The 14902-nt window shown below is 38.3% G+C and overlaps 1 protein-coding gene across 2 annotated transcripts in view; it reads left to right on the forward strand.

The window, feature by feature from the left end:
• Positions 1-213: 213 nt before the first annotated feature.
• Positions 214-14902, forward strand: part of prkag3b (protein kinase, AMP-activated, gamma 3b non-catalytic subunit) — a 29021-nt gene continuing 14332 nt past the window's right edge. For both annotated transcript variants that reach the window (XR_013963395.1, XM_080755253.1), the window contains exons 1-6: positions 214-414; positions 1264-1312; positions 3273-3382; positions 4979-5060; positions 5680-5738; positions 6333-6378. Coding sequence is in view for 1 of the 2 variants with exons in the window: in XM_080755253.1 (XP_080611379.1) it covers positions 397-414; positions 1264-1312; positions 3273-3382; positions 4979-5060; positions 5680-5738; positions 6333-6378 (364 nt within the window). In the remaining variant the exon portion in view is untranslated. The remainder of the gene's footprint in view (positions 415-1263; positions 1313-3272; positions 3383-4978; positions 5061-5679; positions 5739-6332; positions 6379-14902) is intronic.

The raw sequence follows: 14902 nt of genomic DNA on the forward strand, positions 1-14902 counted from the left end.
CCCCCCCCCTCCCTCCCCCCCTTCTCTCTCCCCATGCTCTCTCTACTTCTCACTCATATGCATCTCCCCCGCGTGCGTGCGTGCGTGCGTGGGTGGGTGGGTGCGTGAGTGTGTGGGTGCGTGGGTGGGTGGGTGCGTGCGTGCGTGCGTGCGTGCGTGCGTGCGTGTGTGGGTGCGTGCGTGCGTGCGTGCGTGTTTGTGTAAGTCTCTGTCAGTCAGTCGGTCTGTTTCGGGCTCGGTTCTCCGGGAGGTGTTGTGAGCGTTCCGGTGACCCGTTATTTATTATCATGGCTCTGATTTCTTTCGGAGGTGTTTCGACCGTTTCCGTGACCTTTTGGGACCCTTCGTTCTTCTCCGGTTTATTGTCGTGATCCGTTGGACCCCCACCCCGCCCACATGGAGGGTCTACCCGAGGTAAGGCTTTGTCTGTCTGTCTGTCTGTCTGTCTGTCTGTCTGTGTGTCTGCCTGCCTGTCTGTCTGTCTGTCTGTCTGTCTGTCTGTCGGGGGGAGGAAACCTCATAACTCCAAAATGTCAATTTTTTTTCCAGGAAAATGAAAAATATATATTTTTCAGGATATTAAGAAAACCTTATATATATTTTTTATTAAATACAGCCTCATCAAAGTTGGTGTTGTTGTAACTTTATATATATATATAGGTGGTGGAGTTAGCTGCTTTATGGCAGACAGTTTGAGAGGGGGAGAGGTGGTGGAGTTAGCTGCTTTATGGCAGACAGTTTGAGAGGGGGAGAGGTGGTGGAGTTAGCTGCTTTATAGCAGACAGTTTGAGAGGGGGAGAGGTGGTGGAGTTCATGTTTAAGCATTTATTTCATATTTACATGTCTTCTGTGGTCTCTAACATTACACCTAGCTACATGTTTAAGCATTTATTTCATATTTACATGTCTTCTGTGGTCCCAAACATTACACCTATAGCTACATGTTTAAGCATTTATTTCATATTTACATGTCTTCTGTGGTCTCTAACATTACACCTATAGCTACATGTTTAAGCATTTATTTCATATTTACATGTCTTCTGTGGTCTCTAACATTACACCTAGCTACATGTTTAAGCATTTATTTCATATTTACATGTCTTCTGTGTTCTCTCTCTAACATTACACCTATAGCTACATGTTTAAGCATTTATTATCACATAATGTTGATCTGACCTCCCGTGCCCACAGTTCAAATGTGATTATTCTGGGAGTCCCCCTAGTCCTTGTCCTCAGTAGTGTAATCGCTGTCATCTTCCCCAGATTCCTCAGTTTGAGGATGACGAGGAAGGCCTCGTGATGAAGAGTACAGGTAAGAGTACAGTGTGTGTGTGTGTGTGTGTGCACTCTTTACGAAATTTACAATTTAGGCATTTAGCAGACGCTCTTAATCCAGAGCGATTTACCAATTTTCGTGGTCTGGAGAGGGCAGTTGTTTTACAGACGGGTAAAAGGGCAGGGGCTGAAGCCCCCTTTGATGTCTATGTATGCACGTCCGTAAATGGTAAATGGTGCATTTATATAGCGCCTTTATCCAAGGCGCTTTACATAGATTGTGCATTACATTCACCCGTTCACACACACACATTCACACACCGATGGCGGCGGAAACCATGCAAGGCCACCAACCTGCACATCAGGAGCAATCAGGGGTTCAGAGTCTTGCTCAAGGACACTTGGACACTAACTCCGGGGGAGGAGCCCACAGGGTTCGAACTGGCAACCTTGCGGTTACCATCCAGCCGCTCTGTACCCCTGAGCCACCGCCGTCCGTGCTTTTCAGAAGACAGAGCGACAAGTTGACAACGCACCAGATGTTGTTGATTAGGACAGGGCAGGTCAGAGGTGACCAGCACAGGTCAGAGGTGACCACAGAGTCTAGAAGAGGCATTCCTTGGTGCTATAAGGAAAGGAAAGGTACCATGTTTACCCAGGGTAATTGGACTAAGGAAAGGAAAGGTACAATGTTTACCCAGGGTAACTGGACTAAGCTCAAGAACTTGTTTACAGCCAGGCCCTGCTCATATAGAACATTTCATGCGTTCAATGCCTTGCTCAAAGGACACTTCAGCGGTGGTAATTTTTAACGTGCCGGTCCGGGGATACGAACTAGCGACCTTCCGATATCGAGACCGCTCCGCAAACCGTTCGACCACCGCTGCCCCCATGATGGCTGTGTTCTACCTATAGGCTGTGTGGTGTTGGTAACTTTAACTTTATTTATCCATAGGCTGTGTGGTGTTGGTAACTTTATTTATCCATAGGCTGTGTGGTGTTGGTAACTTTATTTATCCATAGGCTGTGTGGTGTTGGTAACTTTATTTATCTATAGGCTGTGTGGTGTTGGTAACTTTAACTTTATTTATCCATAGGCTGTGTGGTGTTGGTAACTTTAACTTTATTTATCCATAGGCTGTGTGGTGTTGGTAACTTTATTTATCCATAGGCTGTGTGGTGTTGGTAACTTTATTTATCCATAGGCTGTGTGGTGTTGGTAACTTTATTTATCCATAGGCTGTGTGGTGTTGGTAACTTTATTTATCCATAGGCTGTGTGGTGTTGGTAACTTTATTTATCTATAGGCTGTGTGTTGTTGGTAACTGTATTTATCCATAGGCTGTGTGGTGTTGGTAACTTTATTTATCCATAGGCTGTGTGGTGTTGGTAACTTTATTTATCCATAGGCTGTGTGGTGTTGGTAACTGTATTTATCCATAGGCTGTGTGGTGTTGGTAACTTTATTTATCCATAGGCTGTGTGGTGTTGGTAACTTTCCTTATGAATTGCACGTCATCATACATACTGGGGCTCTTTTTAAATGTTTTTTTAAACAGGCTCTATGTTTTATGCTGCACTGCCAATAACTGAGGGGAAACGGTATTTCATGTTATTTATGTATGCCAGTACAGTACAGTACAGTACAGTACAGTACAGTACAGTACAGTACAGTACAGTACAGTACAGTACAGTACAGTACAGTACAGTGCCTCTGTGTGTGTGTGTGTGTGTGTGTGTGTGTGTGTGCGTGCGTGCCTCTGTATGTGTGTGTGTGTGTGTGTGTGTGTGTGTGTGCGCGTCCGTGCGTGCGTGCGTGCGTGCGTGTGTGTGTCTCTGTATGTGTGTGTGTGTGTGTGTGTGTGCGCGTCCGTCTCTGTGTGTGTGTGTGTGTGTGTGTGTGTGCGTGTGTGTGTCTCTGTGTGTGTGTGTGCGTGCGTGCGTGCCTGCGTGCGTGTGTGTGTCTCTGTGTGTGTGTGTGTGCGTGCACTCCGCAGACCAGCTGGATCCTGATAACTTTGTGTACATGAACTTCTTTAAGAATCACTGCTGCTACGATGCTGTGCCCACCTCCTCCAAGCTGGTCATCTTCGACACCACACTGGAGGTACACGCACGCACGTACGCACGCACGCACGTACGCACGCACACATGCACGTACACATGCACGCACGCACGTTCACACACGCACGCACGCACGCACGCACACCTAGACAAGTAGGGGTGCATGTACATAATTATGCTGCTTATTGTCTCCACCAGGCCAAAGGCATGGGGAGAGAGTATGTTTTGCACGCCGTCCGTGTGTGTGTGTGTGTGTGTGTGTGTGTGTGTGTGTGTGTGTGTGCGTGTGTGTATGTATGTGTGCTTGTGTCCGTTCGTCCGTCCGTCCGTTACCAGCTAATCTCCGGCACCGTTAACCCGATCGATGCCAAATTGTAGCGCCACCAGGAGGCCGACTTAAAAAAAAAAGAAAAAAATGATAGTACACCTCCTCCAAATTCTGTCCAAACATCTCGCGAATCGTTACACACTATCTCTATAGTCATGTTATCAAGACGGATATGTCCCATATTTCATATTCCATCCTGATGCAGCGTGCAATTTACGTGAAATCTTTCACAGACTTTCCTACTACAGGCTGAGGAATATATCCCACCCTTTTCACATTAGCCTATTATAGCGCCACCAGGAGGCCACAACCTGCCCTGGTGGAGACCTGTCCTGTTATAGCGCCACCAGGAGGCCACAACCTGCCCTGGCCCCTGGTGGAGACCTGTCCTGTTATAGCGCCACCAGGAGGCCACAACCTGCCCTGGCCCCTGGTGGAGACCTGTCCTGTTATAGCGCCACCAGGAGGCCACAACCTGCCCTGGTGGAGACCTGTCCTGTTATAGCGCCACCAGGAGGCCACAACCTGCCCTGGTGGAGACCTGTCCTGTTATAGCGCCACCAGGAGGCCACAACCTGACCTGGCCCCTGGTGGAGACCTGTCCTGTTATAGCGCCACCAGGAGGCCACAACCTGCCCTGGCCCCTGGTGGAGACCTGTCCTATTATAGCGCCACCAGGAGGCCACAACCTGACCTGGCCCCTGGTGGAGACCTGTCCTATTATAGCGCCACCAGGAGGCCACAACCTGCCCTGGCCCCTGGTGGAGACCTGTCCTATTATAGTGCCACCAGGAGGCCACAACCTGACCTGGCCCCTAGTGGAGACCTGTCCTGTTATAGCGCCACCAGGAGGCCACAACCTGACCTGGCCCCTGGTGGAGACCTGTCCTATTATAGCGCCACCAGGAGGCCACAACCTGACCTGGCCCCTAGTGGAGACCTGTCCTGTTATAACGCCACCAGGAGGCCACAACCTGACCTGGCCCCTGGTGGAGACCTGTCCTATTATAGCGCCACCAGGAGGCCACAACCTGACCTGGCCCCTAGTGGAGACCTGTCCTGTTATAGCGCCACCAGGAGGCCACAACCTGACCTGCCCTTTTCCTAGTTTTTACTCGTTTCTATATATTCTATCCATTTGTTTGATGTGACATTAAATTACTCTTATGTATCTGGAGCAATAAAGCACAACCCTTGAACTGTTGTCGAGCCGTTTTCCGATTGGCCCGCCGTGTGTCTCTGCTGTCCTCTGATTGGCTGTGACTGTGTGTCTCTGCTGTCCTCTGATTGGCTGTGACTGTGTGTCTCCAGGTGAAGAAGGCGTTCTTCGCCCTGGTGGCCAATGGGGTGAGGGCCGCGCCCCTCTGGGACAGCAAGCTGCAGGTCTTTGTAGGTGAGCTTGTAGATCGGCTGTCTTTGTGTGTGTATATAGATTTCCCGCCTCTTTAGGTAATATGATAATTACAGGTAACGTAAGTACAATTTTTGAGGTATGTATACTTTGTACGTATTATTCACCGAGTGCCGCGCTACGAGCTTGTAGATCTGCTATTTTTAAGTGGTGCAACCACTTCTACAACCAGCTCGCAATGTCTGTGTGTTTGTGATGTACGTCAAATGAGCACGAGTGGTGTGCGCATGCGTGAAATTGGAACGACAGAAGTATGTGACACTGCGTGTGTGTGTGTGTGTGTGTGTGTGTGTGTGTGTGTGTGTGTGTGTGTGTGTGTGTGTGTGTGTGTGTGTGTGTGTGTGTGTGTGTGTGTGTGTGTGTGTGTGCACTAACCTTTAGAGAAGAGCAGGTCAGCTATGAGGCCAACAGAGTCATGTTACACATGCACACACACACATGCACACACACACACACGCACACACACACACACACACACACCCTCTTCTATAGGCAGCATGCAGTCATGTCAGTCAAATGGAGCTCACAGCTTCTGTGTTCTGCATGGGAAATCTAATGTGTGTGTGTGTTTGTGTGTGTGTGTGTGTGTGTGTGTGTCCAGGTATGTTGACCATCACAGACTTCATCAATATCCTGCATCGTTACTACAGATCTCCTCTGGTGAGTGAAGAGGAGGGTGCGTGTGTGCGTGCGTGCGTGCGTGTGTGCGTGCGTGCGTGCGTGCGTGCGTGCGTGCGTGGGTGTTCTTCAAAAATGTTTTTCAACGTGGTAAAAAAATGAAAAAGGTCAAAGTAGTTCATTTTAGCGCCCTCTGCCTTTTACACAATTTTATGGCGGCTGTGGCTCAGGGGGTAGAGCGGGTCGTCCAATGGTCCCTGGGGGTCGGCTGTTCGAACCCCGGGTTCAACACAGACTGGTTCATTAGAGGGTTCATTAGAGGGTTCATTAGAGGTTAATTAGAGGGTTCATTAGAGGTTCATTAGAGGGTTCAACACAGACTGGTTCATTAGAGGTTACATTAGAGGTTAATTAGAGGGTTAATTAGACTGGTTACAACATTTTTTTGTGAATGTAACCTAATTACTGCACCTATAATAATTGTGTCCTTGTATGCATCTCCTTTGTGTGTGTGGCGTGCGTGCGTGTGTGTGTGTGTGTGTGTGTGTGTGTGTGCGCGTGTGTGTGTTCGTGTGTGTGTGTGTGTGTGTGTGGGTGTGTGGGTGTGTGCGTGTGTGTGGGTGTGTGGGTGTTCAGGTTCAGATATATGAGTTGGAACAACATAAGATCGAGACATGGAGAGGTCAGTATACTGGGTTACTGGTCAGTACAGGTCAGTACAGGTCAGTACTGTTACATGTCTTCCCATGAATCAGGGAGAAAAGTGTAGCAGAGCCCAACGCCAAGATACAATGTCATATGCACACATATTACATAAGATACAATGTCATATGCACACATATTACATAAGATACAATGTCATATGCACACATATTACATAAGATACAATGTCATATGCACACATATTACATAAGATACAATGTCATATGCACACATATTAAGATACAATGTCATATGCACACATATTCTATAAGATACAATGTCATATGCACACATATTATATAATATATAAGATACAATGTCATATGCACACATATTACATAAGATACAATGTCATATGCACACATATTATATAATATATAAGATACAATGTCATATGCACACATATTATATAATATATAAGATACAATGTCATATGCACACATATTACATAAGATACAATGTCATATGCACACATATTACATAAGATACAATGTCATATGCACACATATTACATAAGATACAATGTCATATGCACACATATTACATAAGATACAATGTCATATGCACACATATTACATAAGATACAATGTCATATGCACACATATTACATAAGATACAATGTCATATGCACACATATTAAGATACAATGTCATATGCACACATATTCTATAAGATACAATGTCATATGCACACATATTACATAAGATACAATGTCATATGCACACATATTATATAATATATAAGATACAATGTCATATGCACACATATTATATAATATATAAGATACAATGTCATATGCACACATATTACATAAGATACAATGTCATATGCACACATATTACATAAGATACAATGTCATATGCACACATATTACATAAGATACAATGTCATATGCACACATATTAAGATACAATGTCATATGCACACATATTCTATAAGATACAATGTCATATGCACACATATTCTATAAGATACAATGTCATATGCACACATATTACATAAGATACAATGTCATATGCACACATATTACATAAGATACAATGTCATATGCACACATATTAAGATACAATGTCATATGCACACATATTACATAAGATACATTGTCATATGCACACATATTACATAAGATACAATGTCATATGCACACATATTAAGATACAATGTCATATGCACACATATTACATAAGATACAATGTCATATGCACACATATTACATAAGACACAATGTCATATGCACACATATTACATAAGATACAATGTCATATGCACACATATTAAGATACAATGTCATATGCACACATACAGATACAGATACAATGTCATATGCACACATATTACATAAGATACAATGTCATATGCACACATATTAAGATACAATGCCATATGCACACATACAAATACAGATACAATGTCATATGCACACATATTCATTCTATAATGATATTTGTTCCATCTATCCGTGAGTTATCGGACTGAACTTATTTAAACACTTGAGACATTTTCGCTGAGGTCCCAACCGGAAAATAACATCGAATGTTGTGCGACAGACGCTCCCAGCCTGTGGAGCGACAGACGCTCCCAGCCTGTGGAGCAACAGACGCTCCCAGCCTGTGGAGCGACAGACGCTCCCAGCCTGTGGAGCAACAGACGCTCCCAGCCTGTGGAGCGACAGACGCTCCCAGCCTGTGGAGCAACAGACGCTCCCAGCCTGTGGAGCGACAGACGCTCCCAGCCTGTGGAGCAACAGACGCTCCCAGCCTGTGGAGCAACAGACGCTCCCAGCCTGTGGAGCGACAGACGCTCCCAGCCTGTGGGGGTACTAATCGCTTGACACAGACTTATAAAATGTTATGTAGACGGCACAATAATTGCATTGTATGTAGTCATAGCACATAATGTATAGCATAGTATAGTATAGATGTATAGTTTATATGTACAGTTTCATTGTATAGATATTCCACTGTTACTTTCTTAGCTGACGCATGGTTCATGATAAATGTTTTTATGTGATGCTTTTTTGTTCTTGCTTAATGTAAATCGCTCTGGATTAAGAGCGTCTGCTAAATGACTAAATTGTAAATTGTAATTGATAGGGTGTTAATGTGGGTTTTATTTTTTATTCTATTTACAATGTTGGACTGACATTTAAGTCACTGTGTGTTTCAGAGATATATCTGTTATAATGTTATAATGTGTGTTTCAGAGATATATCTGTTATAATGTTATGTGTGTTTCAGAGATATATCTGTTATAATGTTATAATGTGTGTTTCAGAGATATATCTGTTATAATGTTATAATGTGTGTTTCAGAGATATATCTGTTATAATGTTATAATTCGTGTTTCAGAGACCTATCTGTTATAATGTTATAATGTGTGTTTCAGAGACCTATCTGTTATAATGTTATAATGTGTGTTTCAGATATATATCTGTTATAATGTTATAATGTGTGTTTCAGAGACCTATCTGTTATAATGTTATAATGTGTGTTTCAGAGACATATCTGTTATAATGTTATAATGTGTGTTTCAGAGACCTATCTGTTATAATGTTATAATGTGTGTTTCAGAGATATATCTGTTATAATGTTATAATGTGTGTTTCAGAGACCTATCTGTTATAATGTTATAATGTGTGTTTCAGAGACCTATCTGTTATAATGTTATAATGTGTGTTTCAGAGACCTATCTGTTATAATGTTATAATGTGTGTTTCAGAGACCTATCTGTTATAATGTTATAATGTGTGTTTCAGAGACCTATCTGTTATAATGTTATAATGTGTGTTTCAGAGACCTATCTGTTATAATGTTATAATGTGTGTTTCAGAGACCTATCTGTTATAATGTTATAATGTGTGTTTCAGAGACCTTTCTGTTATAATGTTATAATGTGTGTTTCAGAGACCTATCTGTTATAATGTGTGTTTCAGAGACATATCTGTTATAATGTTATAATGTGTGTTTCAGAGACATATCTGTTATAATGTTATAATGTGTGTTTCAGAGACATATCTGTTATAATGTGTGTTTCAGAGATATATCTGTTATAATGTTATAATGTGTGTTTCAGAGATATATCTGTTATAATGTTATAATGTGTGTTTCAGAGATATATCTGTTATAATGTTATAATGTGTGTTTCAGAGATATATCTGTTATAATGTTATAATGTGTGTTTCAGAGATATATCTGTTATAATGTTATAATGTGTGTTTCAGAGATATATCTGTTATAATGTTATAATGTGTGTTTCAGAGATATATCTGTTATAATGTTATAATGTGTGTTTCAGAGATATATCTGTTATAATGTTATAATGTGTGTTTCAGAGAAATATCTGTTATAATGTTATAATGTGTGTTTCAGAGATATATCTGTTATAATGTTATAATGTGTGTTTCAGAGACCTATCTGTTATAATGTTATAATGTGTGTTTCAGAGACCTATCTGTTATAATGTTATAATGTGTGTTTCAGAGACCTATCTGTTATAATGTTATAATGTGTGTTTCAGAGACCTATCTGTTATAATGTTATAATGTGTGTTTCAGAGACCTATCTGTTATAATGTTATAATGTGTGTTTCAGAGACCTATCTGTTATAATGTTATAATGTGTGTTTCAGAGACCTATCTGTTATAATGTTATAATGTGTGTTTCAGAGACCTATCTGTTATAATGTTATAATGTGTGTTTCAGAGACCTATCTGTTATAATGTTATAATGTGTGTTTCAGAGACCTATCTGTTATAATGTTATAATGTGTGTTTCAGAGACCTATCTGTTATAATGTTATAATGTGTGTTTCAGAGACCTATCTGTTATAATGTGTGTTTCAGAGACCTATCTGTTATAATGTTATAATGTGTGTTTCAGAGACCTATCTGTTATAATGTTATAATGTGTGTTTCAGAGACTTATCTGTTATAATGTTATAATGTGTGTTTCAGAGACCTATCTGTTATAATGTTATAATGTGTGTTTCAGAGACCTATCTGTTATAATGTTATAATGTGTGTTTCAGAGACCTATCTGTTATAATGTTATAATGTGTGTTTCAGAGACCTATCTGTTATAATGTTCTAATGTGTGTTTCAGAGACCTATCTGTTATAATGTTATAATGTGTGTTTCAGAGACCTATCTGTTATAATGTTATAATGTGTGTTTCAGAGACCTATCTGTTATAATGTTATAATGTGTGTTTCAGAGACCTATCTGTTATAATGTTATAATGTGTGTTTCAGAGACCTATCTGTTATAATGTGTGTTTCAGAGACCTATCTGTTATAATGTTATAATGTGTGTTTCAGAGATATATCTGTTATAATGTTATAATGTGTGTTTCAGAGACCTATCTGTTATAATGTTATAATGTGTGTTTCAGAGACCTATCTATAATGTTATAATGTGTGTTTCAGAGACCTATCTGTTATAATGTTATAATGTGTGTTTCAGAGACCTATCTGTTATAATGTTATAATGTGTGTTTCAGAGACCTATCTGTTATAATGTTATAATGTGTGTTTCAGAGACCTATCTGTTATAATGTTATAATGTGTGTTTCAGAGACCTATCTGTTATAATGTTATAATGTGTGTTTCAGAGACCTATCTGTTATAATGTTATAATGTGTGTTTCAGAGACCTATCTGTTATAATGTGTGTTTCAGAGACCTATCTGTTATAATGTTATAATGTGTGTTTCAGAGACCTATCTGTTATAATGTTATAATGTGTGTTTCAGAGACCTATCTGTTATAATGTTATAATGTGTGTTTCAGAGACCTATCTGTTATAATGTTATAATGTGTGTTTCAGAGACCTATCTGTTATAATGTGTGTTTCAGAGACCTATCTGTTATAATGTTATAATGTGTGTTTCAGAGACCTATCTGTTTTAATGTTATAATGTGTGTTTCAGAGACTTATCTGTTATAATGTTATAATGTGTGTTTCAGAGACCTATCTGTTATAATGTTATAATGTGTGTTTCAGAGACCTATCTGTTATAATGTTATAATGTGTGTTTCAGAGACCTATCTGTTATAATGTTATAATGTGTGTTTCAGAGACCTATCTGTTATAATGTTATAATGTGTGTTTCAGAGACCTATCTGTTATAATGTTATAATGTGTGTTTCAGAGACCTATCTGTTATAATGTTATAATGTGTGTTTCAGAGACCTATCTGTTATAATGTTATAATGTGTGTTTCAGAGACCTATCTGTTATAATGTTATAATGTGTGTTTCAGAGACCTATCTGTTATAATGTTATAATGTGTGTTTCAGAGACCTATCTGTTATAATGTTATAATGTGTGTTTCAGAGACCTTTCTGTTATAATGTTATAATGTGTGTTTCAGAGACCTATCTGTTATAATGTTATAATGTGTGTTTCAGAGACCTATCTGTTATAATGTTATAATGTGTGTTTCAGAGACTTATCTGTTATAATGTTATAATGTGTGTTTCAGAGACCTATCTGTTATAATGTTATAATGTGTGTTTCAGAGACCTATCTGTTATAATGTTATAATGTGTGTTTCAGAGACCTATCTGTTATAATGTTATAATGTGTGTTTCAGAGACCTATCTGTTATAATGTTCTAATGTGTGTTTCAGAGACCTATCTGTTATAATGTTATAATGTGTGTTTCAGAGATATATCTGTTATAATGTTATAATGTGTGTTTCAGAGATATATCTGTTATAATGTTATAATGTGTGTTTCAGAGATATATCTGTTATAATGTTATAATGTGTGTTTCAGAGACTATATCTGTTATAATGTTCTAATGTGTGTTTCAGAGACCTATCTGTTATAATGTTATAATGTGTGTTTCAGAGATATATCTGTTATAATGTTATAATGTGTGTTTCAGAGATATATCTGTTATAATGTTATAATGTGTGTTTCAGAGATATATCTGTTATAATGTTATAATGTGTGTTTCAGAGATATATCTGTTATAATGTTATAATGTGTGTTTCAGAGATATATCTGTTATAATGTTATAATGTGTGTTTCAGAGATCTATCTGTTATAATGTTATAATGTGTGTTTCAGAGACCTATCTGTTATAATGTTATAATGTGTGTTTCAGAGACCTATCTGTTATAATGTTATATGTGTGTTTCAGAGACCTATCTGTTATAATGTTATAATGTGTGTTTCAGAGACCTATCTGTTATAATGTTATAATGTGTGTTTCAGAGACCTATCTGTTATAATGTTATAATGTGTGTTTCAGAGACCTATCTGTTATAATGTTATAATGTGTGTTTCAGAGACCTATCTGTTATAATGTTATAATGTGTGTTTCAGAGACCTATCTGTTATAATGTTATAATGTGTGTTTCAGAGACCTATCTGTTATAATGTTATAATGTGTGTTTCAGAGACCTATCTGTTATAATGTTATAATGTGTGTTTCAGAGACCTATCTGTTATAATGTTATAATGTGTGTTTCAGAGACCTATCTGTTATAATGTTATAATGTGTGTTTCAGAGACCTATCTGTTATAATGTTATAATGTGTGTTTCAGAGACCTATCTGTTATAATGTTATAATGTGTGTTTCAGAGACCTATCTGTTATAATGTTATAATGTGTGTTTCAGAGACCTCTGTATATGTTATAATGTGTGTTTCAGAGACCTATCTGTTATAATGTTATAATGTGTGTTTCAGAGACCTATCTGTTATAATGTTATAATGTGTGTTTCAGAGACCTATCTGTTATAATGTTATAATGTGTGTTTCAGAGACCTATCTGTTATAATGTTATAATGTGTGTTTCAGAGACCTATCTGTTATAATGTTATAATGTGTGTTTCAGAGACCTATCTGTTATAATGTTATAATGTGTGTTTCAGAGACCTATCTGTTATAATGTTATAATGTGTGTTTCAGAGACCTATCTGTTATAATGTTATAATGTGTGTTTCAGAGACCTATCTGTTATAATGTTATAATGTGTGTTTCAGAGACCTATCTGTTATAATGTTATAATGTGTGTTTCAGAGACCTATCTGTTATAATGTTATAATGTGTGTTTCAGAGACCTATCTGTTATAATTGTGTGTTTCAGAGACCTATCTGTTATAATGTTATAATGTGTGTTTCAGAGACCTATCTGTTATAATGTTATAATGTGTTTCAGAGACCTATCTGTTATAATGTTATAATGTGTGTTTCAGAGACCTATCTGTTAATGTTATAATGTGTGTTTCAGAGACCTATCTGTTATAATGTTATAATGTGTGTTTCAGAGACCTATCTGTTATAATGTTATAATGTGTGTTTCAGAGACCTATCTGTTATAATGTTATAATGTGTGTTTCAGAGACCTATCTGTTATAATGTTATAATGTGTGTTTCAGAGACCTATCTGTTATAATGTTATAATGTGTGTTTCAGAGACCTATCTGTTATAATGTTATAATGTGTGTTTCAGAGACCTATCTGTTATATGTTATAATGTGTGTTTCAGAGACCTATCTGTTATAATGTTATAATGTGTGTTTCAGAGACCTATCTGTTATATGTTATAATGTGTGTTTCAGAGACCTATCTGTTATAATGTTATAATGTGTGTTTCAGAGACCTATCTGTTATAATGTTATAATGTGTGTTTCAGAGACCTATCTGTTATAATGTTATAATGTGTGTTTCAGAGACCTATCTGTTATAATGTTATAATGTGTGTTTCAGAGACCTATCTGTTATAATGTTATAATGTGTGTTTCAGAGACCTATCTGTTATAATGTTATAATGTGTGTTTCAGAGACCTATCTGTTATAATGTTATAATGTGTGTTTCAGAGACCTATCTGTTATAATGTTATAATGTGTGTTTCAGAGACCTATCTGTTATAATGTTATAATGTGTGTTTCAGAGACCTATCTGTTATAATGTTATAATGTGTGTTTCAGAGACCTATCTGTTATAATGTTATAATGTGTGTTTCAGAGACCTATCTGTTATAATGTTATAATGTGTGTTTCAGAGACCTATCTGTTATAATGTTATAATGTGTGTTTCAGAGACCTATCTGTTATAATGTTATAATGTGTGTTTCAGAGACCTATCTGTTATAATGTTATAATGTGTGTTTCAGAGACCTATCTGTTATAATGTATAATGTGTGTTTCAGAGACCTATCTGTTATAATGTTATAATGTGTGTTTCAGAGACCTATCTGTTATAATGTTATAATGTGTGTTCAGAGACCTATCTGTTATAATGTTATAATGTGTGTTTCAGAGGACCTATCTGTTATAATGTTATAATGTGTGTTTCAGAGACCTATCTGTTATAATGTTATAATGTGTGTTTCAGAGACCTATCTGTTATAATGTTATCATGTTTGTTCAGAGACCTATCTGTTATAAAGTTATAATGTGTGTTTCAGAGACCTATCTGTTATATATAAAGTGTGTTTCAGAGACCTATCTGTTATATATGTTATAATGTGTGTTTCAGGAGACTTATGTTA

Source organism: Protomyctophum bolini (assembly GCF_963924005.1).
Source record: "Protomyctophum bolini genome assembly, chromosome: 22".
Lineage (NCBI taxonomy): Eukaryota > Metazoa > Chordata > Actinopteri > Myctophiformes > Myctophidae > Protomyctophum > Protomyctophum bolini.